General features: G+C 41.1%; 1 protein-coding gene across 3 annotated transcripts in view; it reads left to right on the top strand.

Annotated features, from left to right (window-relative positions):
• The window catches only part of SYNE2 (spectrin repeat containing nuclear envelope protein 2), a 431,618-nt gene that overhangs the window by 319,278 nt on the left and 94,767 nt on the right, over window positions 1-17,573 (top strand). For all 3 annotated transcript variants that reach the window (XM_040333402.1, XM_040333400.1, XM_040333403.1), the window contains 4 exons: window positions 6,062-6,244; window positions 8,145-8,279; window positions 9,027-9,203; window positions 11,721-11,876. In XM_040333402.1, the coding sequence (XP_040189336.1) occupies window positions 6,062-6,244; window positions 8,145-8,279; window positions 9,027-9,203; window positions 11,721-11,876 (651 nt within the window). The remainder of the gene's footprint in view (window positions 1-6,061; window positions 6,245-8,144; window positions 8,280-9,026; window positions 9,204-11,720; window positions 11,877-17,573) is intronic.

Below are 17,573 nucleotides of genomic sequence, written 5' to 3'. Positions count from 1 at the left end.
TTGTGTCTGGTGAAACCATTGTGAACAGAAAGTGAGGTACATTTGTATAACCAGATGGCAGTAAAAACCTGACCAGAGTTTTTGATCCTCCATTTTGTGGCTTGGTATACTTTTACCTGGTTGATTCAATGCTTCTAGGGCCAAAAGCAATAAAATTAGGCTTTCTGTACAGCACATGACTCCCTCTGGGAATTAGGAGGCCTGTGTACAGACCTAAACACACAGATGAATACTTGCATGAAAAAGGCTTCTTCAAATGACATTTTAGCTAATAGCATCCCATGTGACCTTTCCAGCCAATTGAAAGATTTTTTTTAGGCTGGGTTCACACATATGCGGGGTATCTGTGGGTTCCCAGCATGGGGTCCGGGGCATCCCTGTTTACTGTTTCAGGTTTGGATTGAGCCTGAATTTTTGCATGAATTCACACCTCCATTGAGAGCTGGTCCCACTCGTCTGTCATGCGAATTGGATGCCGGTGACTTGTTTTTAAGGTTCCCCTAACGGGAAAATTCCTTCAAGGACTGCGCAGGCGCAAACTTGCCGACGGAAATCTCCGAACCTCGCCCGGCATCCAGGCTCATTCTTTAACATCCCAGTGGATTGGAGGATGTTAAAAAAAGAGCCAGGAGGCCGAGCGAGCCGTCCGAGCGAAGTGAGGCCTACTGGCCACTTTCCTTGAAATCCACGTCGCCCTGGATGCCGGCCGAGGTTCGGAGATTTCCATCGGCAAGTTAGCACTTGCTCAGTCCTTGAAGGAACTTTCCCGTTAGCCGGGACCATCTCGACAGATCAGATTGCGCCTGCGATATCGGCAGATCAGCGGCATCCAATTCCCATATGTGTGAACTAGGCTTTAGAAGCATGAGCCATTTACAGGGATCCTAAGATGCCTGTTCTGAAGGACCACCCAAAATGTCCTCATATTTGCTAAACGGGTTAGTTCAAAGAATTACTACCATCTGGTAGCTTGATGGTAACTATAAAAGGATAGGAAAATGTGTACCTTTTAGTAAAGGCTGGCCAATACAAATACCTGGCCACTCTGTGTTCTCTGGAGGGATCGAACTGTTAATTTTCTATAATTTTCCGAAGCTCTCTGCCAGGAGAAGGTTTTCAAATGTTATTCACACTCAGCAACCAGAACATCCAGTACAAATACTGAAATTTCCACGGCTCGCCAGAGATCACCCAGCTGATATTTCTGTTGGGGGATTTCTTGACAGGATTTACTAAATCATTGTGCGATCCCAAACCAGACTCCAAACCCAGTTGTGCCAAATGCGCTCGGCTCAATGCAATACAGCAAAATAAACCTCGCTGCGCACAATTTGTTCCACTCGGAGGGGGAAGCTAAACATAATCCGCACATGAACCCCACCGCAACCACATGTTAATGGGATTATGAGAAAACTCACCAAGAGCCATTTTCTTGTGCTTAAGATCTGTACAGTTGTGGTCACTGTGGTTTGGTACAAAAATAGGAAACCTGACAAAGAGCACAAACTGCTTAGTCAGCTGATATGATATAGAAGCACTACTTGTTTTTTTTTGCTTTTTAGGTAATAATTAGTAACATTAGTAAAAGAGCATTGTAAAAGTTCAAGCTGTTTATAACATGGCATTTTGCTATAATTTATGTTTGAAATGTAATCTGCCGTATATTTTCCTTCCTTTTCATCCTCCCTAACATGCTAATGAAATTAGTTTTTACTTTTACTTTTCTGTTTTCATTACATACCTTATTTTATATTCAGTGACATCATCATCGGGCCCTTGGGTTTCTCTATGCAATGCAGGCAGATCATGGCTGGTGGAAGAGATCAACAGAGTGCTGCACATGGCGTTATGCAAAGAGAAGGCTTTGCTAATGCACATACCTGATGCTAAGCCTCCATGATTTAGAGTGGATTTTCACAGCATCTGAACACCACAAACTAACACTATTTAATTAATTTTTATTATTAAAGGCAAAATCCCCCATCCATCCATCCATGTCTCTATGTGCTATTCTGCAGAGAAATCATTTTAAAAAACGCCTAGCAAATGCCTAGCATTTCCGGCTGTGGCCATCTTGAATAAGGGCAAATAATTCATGTGGCATTTACTTCCTCAAATCCATCTGCCCTTAGCTCAAGCATGCATGAAGGAGAGTGTGCTTGGCAAAGAAAACCCCTTCTCCTCTCCTCCCCTCTTGAAGACTCCTGGGATGCTTGACATCATTTGACTAGGCAAGAAACCAGAAAGTAACTGAAGAAATAAAAAAATAAAAAAACATTTAAAACAAGTAAATATGATTTACTTCCCTATCTATTTACTAATGCTAGCAGCATGAGGCTTAAAAAAATCAATGTTGGGATACACCCTGGGCAACCCGCATCCTCCAGCTCAAGTTAGGCACATGCTCCCTTCCCTTTCTTTTTCTCTTCCCCCCACTTCTCTTTCTCTTTCCTACCTCTTATCCTTTTAAGATAGTTGTTTGACTTAAGGGTAATGTTTTATATTCGTTTTTTTATAAAAAACAATTTGGCAACACTATAGGCCTAATTGACATTGTAATTACGAGCTAGAAGTGCACTGAAGTCAAATTCTAACCCACTAATTTTCTTACGTATGCTTTTATTGGAGGGGGTGGATTGGGGGGGGGGGGCCTGGCCGGGGCACAGAATGATCCCATTAGGGGTGCCTGGGACAGGTAGGACTCCCCTGAGCGAGTTGCCACTATATTCATTTTTTTTCCTCCCCTTCCCCTGTTAGCAAGCTTGTATATTTTCCTTTAATCAGCCTACAATCGGGCAATATGAAGTCGGTTGAGGCCTTGTTGCTGACATTTTGCCTTATTTGTTGAATGTTTTGATGTTGTAGACACGGCCTTTGGTCATACTGTAATTGTATTCTATATTTGGAAAAAAAAAAATCTATTGAAAGTAAAAATAAAAGCATGCCTGGGTAAATATCCAAAAAAAAAAAAAAAAATCAATGTTGATTGGGAGACTGAAGTTTCACTTTAATTGAAATCCAATGAATGAATGAAAGGGATTGCCCAGGTATGACTAGAGAGTAAAGATCTAGATCAGGGGTCTCCAAACTTTCTAAACAAGGGGCGTTTACTGTCTATAAGGCTTTATTTGGCCGCAAGCAGAGGGCCACAGTTTGGAGACCACTGGTCTAGATGATGATGAACATCCTGCAGCTAGGGACTGAGACAAGCTCTATCCAACTTACTGCATCTGCTGATGTACACTGTAGGAAGTTCACAGCCAGTGGGATGAACATAAAAAGGTAGGGATACTTCATCCACACAAGTGGGGTGGAGGTCCCTACTGAACTGTCCAAATTTCGATCCATCTCTGGCCAGCTTAAAGGGGTTGTAAAGGTAAAAAAAAAAAAAATACCTAAATAGCTTCCTTTACCTTAGTGTAGTCCTCCTTCACTTACCTCATCCTTCAAATTTTGCTTTTAAATGTCCTTATTTCTTCTGAGAAATTCTCACTTCCTGTTCTTCTGTCTGTAATTACACACAGTAATGCAAGGCTTTCTCCCTGGTGTGGAGAAAGCCTCTTGAGGGGGCGAGCAGGAGTGTCAGGACACCCACTAACACACAGCTCCTTTCTCTATCTGCAAAGTAGCGAGTGTCCTGACACTCCTGCTCGCCCCCTCAAGAGACTTTCTCCACACCAGGGAGAAAGCCTTGCATTACTGTGTGTAATTACAGACAGAAGAACAGGAAGTGAGGATTTCTCAGAAGAAATAAGGACATTTAAAAGCAAAATCGAAGGATGAGGTAAGTGAAGGAATTTACTTTTACAACCCCTTTAAGCAGGGACAAACAAAAAATCACCTATTTTAAGGGAATGCTTGAAAACACATTTGATTTATATACAGGTTTCATTTTTAGCATTTTCAGATGCAAGTATAAAAGTCTCCAGAGCTTATCAGATGATAAATTATGATAAATTATGGTGCATGAAGTTTTTATTGTGTTGAGTGATGTTCACCCCCTGTCTAGTAATAATCATTGCTGTCATCCGTGGCAGTCTTTGGAAAGCCTCATTTGGCTTAAAAAGCATACTAGTATAGAATAGGAAAAACATATTGTGCTTGCAATGACAGATGTCCCAAGAAAAGTGAAGAAAACTGGGCACTTGTTTTTGTAAGTTTATTATCTGACTTTATAATTTTATACTACAGCCATATTGCTGTCCATTTGTATTGACTTAATATCCTCACGGAGAACAATTTTACTTCAATAATCTTTAAAGGGTTAGTTCACTTTTTCACAGAAATAGAAAAAGTGAACGAACTTGCAACGCTCTTCCCACCACTCTGGTCCCCTCTGCGTGTACCTTAGATAATCCCCATCTTCTGCTACCCTCTAGCTGGTATAACAGTCTGGCACTTTAAGGCTGGGTTCACACTTCTGCAAATTGGATGCTGTTTTCGCCGCATCCAATTCACATAGCAGGAGATTGTGACCAACTCTCTATGGAAACGGTTTACACATCTTCGCACAGGAATCCTTTGTGTCTTTTGGTCCATTTCAGGTCCAAGTTCAGCCCAAAAATCGGCTGAAATCAGACCTGAAACTGTGAATGGAGACACATCGGACTCCTGCTGTGAGCCGTTGAATGTTCTAGTGTGAACCCCGCCTAAAACATCACTACATAGCGCAGGAGTTGCATAATGCGCTAAACAAGAAGTACTCGCCATTGCAAGCAGAGTTTTTTGTTTTACATCCTGTAGCACTGTGTAGTGAAGTTTTTAGGAAACCAGACCATTATACCAGCTGGAGAGGACGGCAGAAGATGGGGATCACATAAGGTACGCAGTGGGTGGAACGGGTGTTGTGAATTCACCTTTTCGGGGTGGTTTTTGTAAAAAGGTAAGCTAACCCTTTAACGCATGACTGCTTCATCAGCATAAATCATGTGACTGTGCTCAGGCCTGGTAAATGCCCCAAGCACTGTCCTTCCTCATGCTCCAAAGCACTGGTTACAGTATTTGTTCCAGTTGTTCCAGTTGAAGGAGAGGAGAGTATTGGGTGGGGAGCGGGTTTTACTTATTTTGTTAAGTTTTTCCAAAAAAGACACAAATTGTAGGCAAACTATGATAGCAAGGAGTAAGAAAGGCCCATAACGCAAGTGGAGCATATTAATACACGAACGACAAGTAAAGAGATTAAAATATTACGCCACAAAATATTCTACAGTCACTACATTTCGCCATATAAAAGTACAAGCTCAACGTAGAAACAAAGTACTCTTAGAAAAACATACAACAATCATACACCGGGGCCCCCAAAAAAATGGGGAGGGAATAGAATCTCGTCCTCTCCACCAACCACCAGCCAATATAGGTCATGATTTATGATTAAGCACCCATTTGTGTTGTGAAACACATGTAAGCCTTGTCGTGTCCTGTTCCTCTGGGATTGATGTGATTTGTGACTATTTGGATTTTATCTGACTTCAATAAAGGTGTCTTAATGGCGTGCGGCCGCCCAGCTATTATATTGCTCTTTCTATGCTACGCGCAGAGCCTGCACCTTTTTTACTAGCAGGAGGTGTAACCTTGGGATGGTTTGCCTAGAGCGGTGAGTTCTTACCAATGTGGGTTATGAGTATGTAGAATACAATTTTTCTTTTTATATTTGTATTCATAATTATACAATGAATTCAATGAAATACCTACAAAGTTTGCAGCTAGAGTGGGAAATTTACTAAAACGAGAGTGCAAAATCTGGTGCAGTTTTACAGAAACCAATCTGCTTCCAGGTTTTATTGGCAAAGTTTAATTGAACAAATTGTATTTAAAACCTGATTTCTATGCAGAGCTGCACGAGATTTTGCACTCTCCAGTTTTAGTAAATCAACCCACATTGTGTCTTCTCTCTTCACAGACCTACATTACATTGCATGCAAATAAGGATTCATAGATACAGTCTTGGCACAACTGGAAGACTAGCTCTAGAACTGGGTTCTAGGCTGATATACAACATGATGCAGAAAAGTTTTCCCTGTCTATTTTTTTATTTTTATGTCCATGTTCTGTTTGATTACAGGAATTCACAATTGAAATGGATGGGAAATCCTCCCTTAAGACATCAGTGCTAAGCACTGGTACCCAGCTGCTCCGTCTGAAAGAAGCTGACCCAGCAATGCTGAAACTGAGCCTGGCCAAATATGAGGAGCAGTGGACAGAGATTATTGCTGCATTGCCCCCAATTCAGGAGAAGCTACAACAAGTAAGAACAGATACAAATTATAAGTTGGGTAATCAAAAAATTATGCAGTCGTTGCAGGAAAAACACACAAACCGGGGACACCCGGACATACAGCAGCTGCCATAAAGACACACGTGGCTTGACTTTGGGAAAAATTATAAATACTTTTTTGGTTATCAAAATTTCATAAATATCATGAAAATACACTCACTTCCAAAAAAAAGTTAAAAATAGGACAACGTTGTTTCTCTAATGCCACGTACACACGATCGGTTCATCCGATGAAAACGGACCGATGGATTTTTTCATCAGATATCCGATGAAGCTGACTTTCATCAGTCTTACCTACACACCATCAGTTAAAAATCCGTTCGTGTCAGAACGCGGTGACGTAAAACACTATGACGTGCTGAGAAAAATGAAGTTCAATGCTTCCGAGCATGCGTCGACTTGATTCTGAGCATGCGTGGATTTTTAACCGATGGACTTGCCCACAGACGATCGTTTTTTTCTATCGGTTTTTTAACCATCACATAATTTTAAAACAGGTTCTAAGTTTTGTCACCAAAGGGGAAAAAAAACGATTGGTTTTTCCGATGAAAACGGACCGTTTTCATCCGACGAACGGATCGTGTGTACGCGGCATAAACCACCTAAGAAAATACGTTCAAAATACGGCCGCTAGACTTGTGACTGGGAATCAATCTCACCTTCACTGAGATCCCTTCACTGGTTACCAGTAAAAGACAGAATCACTTTTAAAGCACTCTGTATAACGCATAGATGTATCTATGGGAATGCTCCCCATTATCTATGCGAAAAAATAAAAGCTCATAATCCCAATCGCGTTCTGCGATCCACCAATCAAAATCTCCTCCAGATACCGAAAGCCAACTACAAGTCCAAAGGAGAAAGGAGATTCGCGGTCCAAGGGCCTAGACTATGGAACGCTTTACCAACCAGCATTCGGTTGGAGGAGAACCACTTGGCATTCAGGAGAAAGATCAAGACTCATCTCTTTTGATACCAAAGGAGACAGGAACAACAAGCGCCCAGAGGCGATTAAGTTCGCATGTGTTGCGCTATATATATAAGTTTTCATTCATTCATTCAAAAACATCACCCCAACCTGGTAGATTTGCAGACTCAAGGATGTATGAAATGAAGATCCAACTAGACCCTAACAAATCCCCATCCCACGGGAGAAACACTTTGCTTCATTTTAAAACATCAAAAATTTGATTTTTTTAAAACATCAAAAATTTGATTTTAACATATAACTGGCAGAAGTACCAAATTTCTTGGATTTTGGCTTTCTATAATCCCCTGTACATTGGCAATTTGATCTTGTCTCAATGCATTGCACAGTGCTGTCTAACACCAGAAGCTTCCTGAAGGATGGAGAGAGCAGAGCGATAACCTTATCATTGAGTTGCTGCTTCTTTATCATCCAAACGCAGGCTAGGAAGGATCCTGGACCAAGCTGCTTGCGCAGCTGCAGCATAAATGCAGAATGGTCCAGGACCAGGCTGTGCATTAAATTATTTATCCTGGAGATTCGACCTAATGTGTTTAATTTACACACGCTACTCTTAGCAAGAAAAGCATGTTATACCCTGCAGTGGAATTTATGTGTTTAGAGTTTTAGAATAACGGAGGGCTCATTACTGAGAATAGTGTCTAAAGTCTGGGCTGCAGGTGGAGGGAGCTGTATTTAATTACTGTGCCACAACACCCCATTATATACTATATTATTTATGACACCAAAGGGATTTACTTTACTTTTTACATGTTCTAGTTTCCCATACCTAATGTGTTTGGACTTTTTTGTATGACTTGTTGAATTCCAGATCTTTGAAAATAAAATATATATTCTTACACAACCTCTGATAATGGAAATTTTGTTAACTCCACATTACAGCAACTTATAGAGAAACTTCCTTCTCTGCAAGCAATCCAGGAAGTGATGGACTGGATGAAAAATATTGAGCAGAGTAATGCTGAGACTGTTCCAACCACTACGTCTGACATTAGAAGTCGTCTTCAGAAATATAAGGTAACAATCAGTGACGAGTGGTGTAGAACTATGGACAGGAAAGTGGGAAAAAAGTAAAAAATATACAGTATATATTTTTCCCAGGCTTCCCTGAGTCCCAGTCCAGAGCAACCTCTTGCTCCAGTCCTTCTCCTGCTGCTGGTTACAAGTGGGAATCAAATTCTGGTTCAGAACCAAAAGGTGTTGTGGAGCATAATATGTAATTTTTGTAATTTCTATGGACTTTCAATACATTTTAAATGCAGAAATCCCTGATTGAATTATTGTTATTTATGACAGATGGGATGGTCTAGTTGCTCTGCACCCTACTGATACCCATTGTGTGTTTAAGACACTTGTTTGGTGTATATAAAAAATTATATATATATATATATATATATATATATATATATATATATATATATATATATATAATTTTATTTATTTCGTTTTTCAATTAAACATTAAAACATGATAAAGGGTTCCTAGAGCACTATGGGTTATTCAAAGAGACAGCATGGCAGAGCCGCTTGTTTGATTGAAAGCTCAGATTTTGATAAGGGGCGCACTGTAAATGGTGACAATGTGGCTCTAATAAAATGTTTTAGCTATGCATGAACTTTAAATTAGGGCCTTGTGCAGCTTGAAGGGCCACAGGTTGACCAGTTAGCCATGTTTATCTCTTCACTATAAAGCACTTGTTTCTTTGTATTTTCTATGCATTCATTTATTATTGTTTTGTTATTGCAATCATTGATTCATTGACAGACACTTCGGAAACAAATGAGCCACAAGCAATGCATAGTTGATTTTATCAACCAGTCGTTACCACAGCTTAGTGTGGGTGACGTGGAAGGCAAACGATACCAGAGGACGGAATTGGCTGAGCTTCTTGGAACCTTAAATCTACAATGGAACATGATGCGGGGGGACCTTAACAAGAAGGTATGTTTACTGCCTTTACACTAAACAGTTTGTAAAAGATGCTTCTTTTTGACTTTTTATAGTACACATGGACCTATAAACATCAAGTAAATATATGCTATCACTCTTGCATAATTTATAAGCTCCAGTAAAGTTTTATCTAAATGTTATATTTTGTGGAGTGTCTGAGATTATTCTAGGCAGAATATACATATTTTTTTATCAAATTTTGCACAACAAAATTTTTATTTTTGTGATTTTATAAAAATACAATATTTTAGATATTGGGGACAAGGAGAAAATGTAATAATTTCCATTTGATGCAATTTTTTTAAATACATGTAGAATAGCAGTAAGAAAGACCTTAACCGATTCCTTCTTTAAAATAAAGTTAAAAGATTTAACATGTTGTTTTTTATTTTAGCCACTGAGAAGCCCCTTCAAGTAGTAAATTCCCCTTATATCATGGTGGTCCTCCCTCCACCACTCAGTATTGTACTCACCTGTCTCAGATCCAGCAAGATACATTTGTATGCAAAAGTTTAGGAACCCCTGACAATTTCCATGATTATCATTTATAAATATTTGGGTGTTTGGATCAGCAATTTAATTTTGATCTATCAAATAACTGAAGGACACAGTAATATTTCAGTAGTGGAATGAGGTTTATTGGATTAACAGAAAATGCACAATATGCATCAAAACAAAATTAGACAGGTGCATAAATTTGGGCACCCCAACAGAAAAATCACATCAATTTTTAGTAGAGCAGAAATAGACGCTTCCTATAGCCTGTAATAAGTGTCCGGATTCTGGATGAATATATTTTGGACCATTCCTCCTTACAAAACATCTCCAGTTATGTTAGGTTTGATGGTTGCCGAGCATGGACAGCCCGCTTCAAATCACCCCACAGATGTTCAATGATATTCAGGTCTGGGGACAGGGATGGCCATTCCAGAACATTGTACTTGTTCCTCTGCATAAATACCCGTGTAGATTTTGAGCAGTGTTCTGGGTCTTGTTGAAATATATAGACCCAACTTTGTGACTGATTCCTTAACTTTATTCTCAAGAATCTGCTGATATTGAGTGGAATCTATGCGACCCTCAACTTTAACCAGATTCCCAGTACCAGCACTGGCCACACAGCCCCAAACCATGATGGAACCTCCACCAAATTTTACTGTGGGTAGCAAGTGTTTTTCTTGGAATGCTGTGTTCTTCTGGTGCCATGAATAACGCCCCTTGTTATGACCAAATAACTCAATCTTTGTTTCATCAGTCCACAGCACCTTATTCCAAAATAAAGCTGGCTTGTGCAAATGTGCGTTTGCACACCTCAAGCCACTCCGTTTGTAACGTGTGTGCAGAAAAGGCTTCTTTCACATCACTCTCCCATACAGCTTCTCCCTGTGCAAAGTGCGCGGAATTGTTGAAGAATGCACCGTGACACCATCTGCAGAAAGTTGATGTTGTAGGTCTTTGGAGGTGGTCCGTGGGCTGTTTTTGACCGTTCTCACCATCCTTCGCCTTTTGCTTCTTCAATATTTTATGTGCCTGGCACTTCTGGCCTTGACAAGAACTGTGCATGTGGTCTTCCATTTCCTCACTATGTTCCTCACAGTGGACACTGACCCCTTATATCTCTGCAAAAACTTTTGTAGCCTTCCCCTAAACCATAATGTAGAACAATCTTTGTTTTCAGGTCATTTGAGAGTTGTTTTGAGGCCCCCATGTTTACAGGCTACACAATGACACCCTGACTGCCATTAGGTATCGAGATGAAATCCTTGGACCCATTGTCAGACCCTACGCTGGTGCAGTGGGTCCTGGGTTCCTCCTGGTGCACGACAATGCCCAGTCTCATGTGACGAGAGCATGCAGCCAGTTCCTGGAGGATGAAGAAATTGATACCATTGAATGGCCTCCACGCTCACCTGACCTAAATCCAAAAGAACACCTCTGGGACATTATGTTTTGGTCCATCCGGTGCCGCCAGGTTGCACCTCAGTCTGTTCAGGAGCTCAGTGATGCTCTGGTCCACATCTGGGAGGAAATACCCCAGGACACCATCCGTCGTCTCATTAGGAGCAATTAACAACCCCATTCTGAAAATGCCATTTCCTAGGCATTTATTCCTGATCCTCTGACTTCAGTACTTTCTGTATCACTGACCTGAAACATGCATGTAGCATTCATTTACTTCTAGGTCAGTGAATCAGGATTTATTAAAGCCATAAGATCCGTAGATGGCTGCCAGGCAAAGATCATTTCCATAATGGGGGGACTGCAATGAGAGACTGGACTTTTTTCATTGCAAATATTTCCTTTTAACATGTTGATTATTATGTAATTATCTCCAGCGCCTAATAATCTTAGTTTTTGTTTGCCTATTCATTTTTATTGATTTCATGCTTATGTTGTACATTCTCACTTTTAGACCTGGCACCATCTCTGCTGGGAAGTCACACCAGGCTCTGTCACCCCTTCTGTAAGGAAATGTTTTATAAATAGTGCTTAATCTCTGTTCCCCAGATTCAACATGTGGAACAGACCCTTGAGAGCACATCTGACCAGGAGAGCAAGAGACAGTCAGTAAACAATTGGTTAGATGCCCAGCAAGTAAGACTGAACAAATTGCAGAGGCCATCAACTCTAACAGCAGCGGAGAGCATCTTGGCAGAGTGCTTGGTAAGTGCTGGCAACAGCTCAAGAGTTTATCTAACAATATTGTGGGGATTTCAGAAAGGCTGGGGAGGAAACTATCTAAAGTTCCCTGCCATTGCCAGATTTGATATATTTTTGTGTGTTTTCGTTTGTGCACTTAAAGGCGAATGTGACCACTTTTTTATGTAGCAACTATATTCACTATATTTTTGTGTTAAAGTACAACCATGGCCTTTAAAGTGTTTGTAAACCTCAGACATGAAATATGAACAAAGCATATCCCTCTATTTAAAAGCATTAAATGTCATTTATGTCTGCTGCTTTCAGCATGAATCACTTCTGACATGTTTTCCTGACAAAAAAAAGTGACGGGAGGGAGCTCCAGCTGATTGACAGCTTCAGCTCTGTTTCTGTGTGCTTTGTGAAGGAGGGAGTGTCCCTTCCCTCCAATCAGCTCACAGTGCTCTCCTCCTCAGTTATGCAGAGTGTAATTTCAGCTCTCAACCCCCTTTTTTTTTTGACAGCTCAGTCAAACTTTATAAATTCTGGAATTTAATTGTATGTAGAGAAGAAAACACTGCAGATAAACTACTACCTACTTATGTAGGAGGATTTGTTTCATCACTGTTTACCACCTGAGGCTAGTCCCTTCACTGGGTATATGTAGGGGTTTACAACAATTTTACGTTTTTTTTAATGTTTTGTGTTTTTGTGTATCACATGAAAGAAGGCGTATTACTTACACTGCCCAAGAAGAAAATCTTGCATAGACCGCATGGAAGAAAAAAATACATTCCAACAGTTAGATGTGACATATCAGTCTGGAGGCTTTTGTCAAGTCATATAAAACACCACCATTTGTAACGTAAAGATACTTTAGGACAAAGATGGCTGCCTTCTGGGATTGTGTACTGTTTTGTGGGACCTCAGCTGTCACTTTACCCTTGTTTCAGACCTGTGAAATGTATATTAAATACCTTTTCTAGCATTACAAAAGACTTTACCCTTTTTGGAGTTTGTGCATCTGTATTCAGAACACGAAGAAATATGACCTGAGAAAAAAAAAGTGATATCACTAATTTAAAGGGTATTTAAATGGAAATAAAGGGTAGTTCTTCCATTCAGGATGGACAACAGTCTAAGAAGGAAATTCCCCTTGCTTTGAGGAGATACCCTCTCACTTCCTGCAGTGTTTATGGGACAGGAAGTGAAGGAAATTCTCCTCAATAGAACACAGATGATGATTTTATTTAGGCTGTTATTAGGGCAATATGGAAGTCTTATGTCATATCTGTACAGGTTTGTAAGGAATATGTGACCTGGATATTGGCATTGCACACATAATGGCTGAAGGTGACAGGTGCACTCTAAGACCGTATTTCTGGTAGGGCCTGTGTACTTTTTGCATGTACTTTTTGGAAGTAAAAGGGCAAGTAAGCTTTCCGTGCCTAGATTTTCACCTGATAAAAGCGGCTCTCCATTTGGAGGCTGAAGCAGGAGATTACTTTAGCTTGAGCATAGGGCACAAAGCTACAATTGCTTGAAATGGTCTACAGTGGATATTGTGTTCCTTCGGAAAAACACTGGTTGTTTGGAAGATAAATGTCAGCAAAATGTTATTGTCTCTTTTTTTAAAACCGTATAAACCCTTACCTATAAAAAGTTGGTTGCTTTTTTGAACATAACAGAGAATGCAGATTACATTTAAAGGTATATTATGGCTTATTTTTGAGCAGTACACATACTTGGTTATATTGGACATTTCACGTAAAGTGAATTGTATGTAACATTCACATTAATCTTCTAATAAAATCTTCAGTTTTATAGAGCCCACATGCAATAGCTTCCATAAGCCACCACAGGGAGCTAAATAGTACATAGGTAGCTGGGCATCTTCAAATTGTTTACTACAGTTTCCATGTTGAAAGGGGTTAACACTGTGGTACTCACACCATCTGCTGGATGACGTGTCAGTGGCATGCTTGGTTTCCCCCCATGTAGCATTGAGGAAGCATCTCCCTGATGCTGCCACAAAGAATTTCGATCTGTTACTGCTGCCAGCCTACACTGATCTTGGTTACCTCTGGCTATCTGATCCTCACCTGCTGCAGCTGTGCACATTTCATACCTACTTGAGGTCTTGCCCCGTACCCTGAGCTTTATACTGCCTTACCACCACATAGGGGAGGGAACAATCCCACGGGAATACTGGGTAGCCCCCAACTCACACTCTTCTAACGGCACTGGTTCTGCTTGCAGTGCTGCTACTGTTGTGGATAATATCTACATCATGGAATCCTGTTGCATTCTACTTCTAGAGTCTGTTTATTTTTCAGAGTCTTCATTAGCTCTGTCAGACTATATGGCCCAACTCCCCTAGTTATTTGCCAACTCTGACTGCAGATGCCACAAGCGCCTGCGCCTTCTCCTGTAGACTCTGTATATGATTTGCCTGCGATCCTTGCAGCCTCTGGGCAATTAGCTGTTGAGGTTCTTTCTAATTCGGAGTTGCTCCAGCCTTTACCTGACATCTTGCCTCAGAGGAGTCACCATCTTCTGCCCTTATTACCAAATTAAAAGACTGTTTTGGCTCTTATTGATGCAGTTGTATCATTAAGAACCTGGAGCATTAGCCTGTTAATTGTACTAGTGCTGTTCCCAGTTTTCGGGTCCTTTTGAGTGCCTGAAACCACAAAGACTTTCCCAGTGCATTTGCAGTTCCAAGTCATCCTCAACAGACATTGAAAACACTGTCAAGATATTTGCTTCCCACGGAGCTGCTTGGCCTTGTACCCATCTGATCAGGAAAAAAAAGTGGTCTGCTTCCACTGTAGATGTTCTGCCTTAACAAAGTGACCACCATGCTGGTCAAGGATGCACATGCCTTTAAAGGGTCACTAAAGGAAACTTTTTTTTTTGCTGAAATGACTGTTTACAGGGTATAGAGACATAATAGTTAACTGATTCCTTTTAAAAATAATTAAAAATAGATAAAAACCAATCCTATAATGTACCTACAGTTTAGTTTCGTTTTTGCTGTTGTTTCCTGGTTCTCTGATGTACAGAGACAAAGAGCCAATAGAGGGCAGTGAAGGTTTTGTAAAACGAAACTGGATTGGTGCTGAGGAGTTTGACACACAGTAATCACACCTCCTTGATTAGTCACCACAGTGAGAAATCTCCCAGTACTGTGGTGATCAGGAAACAGACAACCAGGAAGTGTCCAGAACAGAGAGGAATTACAGCAACATCAGAGCAAAAACGAACAATGAGGATATGAAACCAGGACTGCAGTAAGGTAAAGGAAGCTATTTAGCTAAAAAAAAAATCCTTTAGTGACCCTTTAAGGACCCAAACGATAAGAAATTTCCTTTTCTTTTCTCTACTCCCACACCATCCACTTCCAAACCCTAACCCCCCAAACTTCACTACCACCAGAAAGGTCTGAGGCTTAAGGTCTACCAAATCCTTAGGCAAACCCTTAATACTGAGAAGTATGAAAGTGAGACCCTACTTTTCAGAGTGGGGGCTCGATCGGGCGAGTTTGCTAAAGCTTGACTCTGGGATGAGCAAAATATGTTCAAGAGCCATGTGTATTCTTGCTCAAATCTTGGTGTTTTTTTCAAGATCTGTGCAGTAATCCAGTGTGAAACTTTGCCTCTCTGCAGAAATCTACTGTAACAAAGATCAGTCATTGCTGTTCTTTTTTTCTTGTGCAGGGTGGTTGGTCTTGTCACTATCCCACCTGTAGTCAGTGGGTTATGTTTGGCCCCTCCCACAGCTCTGCTTTCTGCACTGTGTATGTACAGCACAGTGGTGATGTCACTGCTACTTTTATAAGATAATATCTGAATTTGTAAAGGCATTTTGTGCACACAAACTGGATTTATATATTTTGTGAATATTGAAGAATGTATCTAAATGAACGTTTTTGTGCCTCAAGTTCAACTTTAACCTTTGAGGACCCATAAAGTTCTTGCATCTCAAACACATGGGTAAAGATGTTGGTCTCCAAGGGATACAAGCTGTCCCCATTTTTTCAGCTCACCAGCATTTTTATGCTTTGCAGTGGGAGTTCTACAGCATACGTTCACGACCCTGCCCTTTGGCCTCTTGTCCTCGCCTCAGGTGTTCACCAAGGTGCTGGCCCCAATACTTGCCCTGCTCAACTCTCAAGGCATCCCCAATGTGGGATACTTGGGCTACCGCCTTTTGAGGGAAAAATGCAGGCTCTGTTGGACAATATGCCTTTGACTGTCCAGATATTACGAGAGTTTGGATGTATTCTGAACTTTCAGAAATTGTAGCTGGAACTAACTCATCATTTCGAGTATTTGGATCTAGTCCTGGACAATGCACAGGCCAGAATGTTTTTCCCACAGAAGAAACTTCAGACTCTTCCATCTTAGATTGAACCTCTCTAGTCCCGGAGTCATCCAGCTCCCCACTTTGAGAGTCTTTGGTCTGGTCTGAAGGTAGCCCCCTTCAAGACAAGTCCATTTGCCCAGTTTTACTCCTGATTGGTTCATTTGACACCGAGAACTAGGCTGTCTCTAGCTTGGTGGCTTAGGAATCTGGCTCTGGAATTGGGAAAGTCCTTCTTTCCTGTCTTATAAAAGATGCCAACCTGTTGAGCTGGGGAATAGTCCTGGGCACTCTGCTGAGCCAGAGCTCCTCAATCAGTGTAGAGCATGAGCTTTGCTGGTTGAACAGATGTAGGTGTTCTCTGCAGAGGGGGTCATGTCAGACCACTGTGGCAAGTCTATTAATTCCACATAGATATCAAGGTTCCCACTCTGCAGCTGCTGGCAGGTGACAGGATTTTTTTTTTTCTTCGACTGTGGCTAATTTTTTAAGAACAAATACTTTAAGACACTTTTTGTTTTGAGGCACCTGAAATGTATTTAGCGGACTGAATAAAATTGTGCATCAGATATTTCTATAACAGTCTCCAAACTTTCTAAACAAAGGTCCAGTTTACTGTCCTTCAGACTTTAGGGGGGGGGGCAGACTGTGGCCAGTGGGAGTAGAAAAGGCCCCAGCATCAGTGGGAGTAGAAAAGGCCCCAGCATCAGTGGGAGTAGAAAAGGCCCCAGCATCAGTGGGGTAGAAAAGGCCCCAGCATCAGTGGGGTAGAAAAGGCCCCAGCATCAGTGGGGTAGAAAAGGCCCCAGCATCAGTGGGGTAGAAAAGGCCACAGGGTCGGTGGGAGTGGTAAAGGCCACAGGGTCAGTGGGAGTGGTAAAGGCCCCAGGGTCAGTGGGAGTGGAAATAAAGTACATAGATCCTGTGGCCAGTAGGAGGAGGAATAGTGCTTTATTGTTGGGAGGAATAGGGTCCCATTGTTGGTGTCAGTTGGAGGTAATTTGCCCCACTGTTGGTGTCCGTAAAAGGAATGGTACCTCATCGTTGATGTAAGTAGGAGGGACAAAGCCTTGCATCAATGGAAAGAACAGTGCCCCAAGGGCCGGAAAAAGGCAAGCAAGGGACCACAGTTTGGAGACCACTGCTCTTGACTGTACAGTGAAAAGTTTTTAGCCAAACATTATGTCATTTTCCATGAGTAACTGAAGTAAAAGCCTCTCTTATTTAAACTGTAACCATTTATATGATACTTGCAAGACATTGTTGGAATAGAATGGATAAGAGATTATCTAATATTTCAAGTACTGCCTATTTGAGTGAATATTGGTGCTCATATAATCATGTGAATGTAAGCTA

This window comes from Rana temporaria, chromosome 13 (assembly GCF_905171775.1).
Source record: "Rana temporaria chromosome 13, aRanTem1.1, whole genome shotgun sequence".
Taxonomy (NCBI): Eukaryota; Metazoa; Chordata; class Amphibia; order Anura; family Ranidae; genus Rana; species Rana temporaria.
Note: the sequence above shows the minus strand (reverse complement) of the source record. Positions and strands in the feature narration are given on the sequence as shown.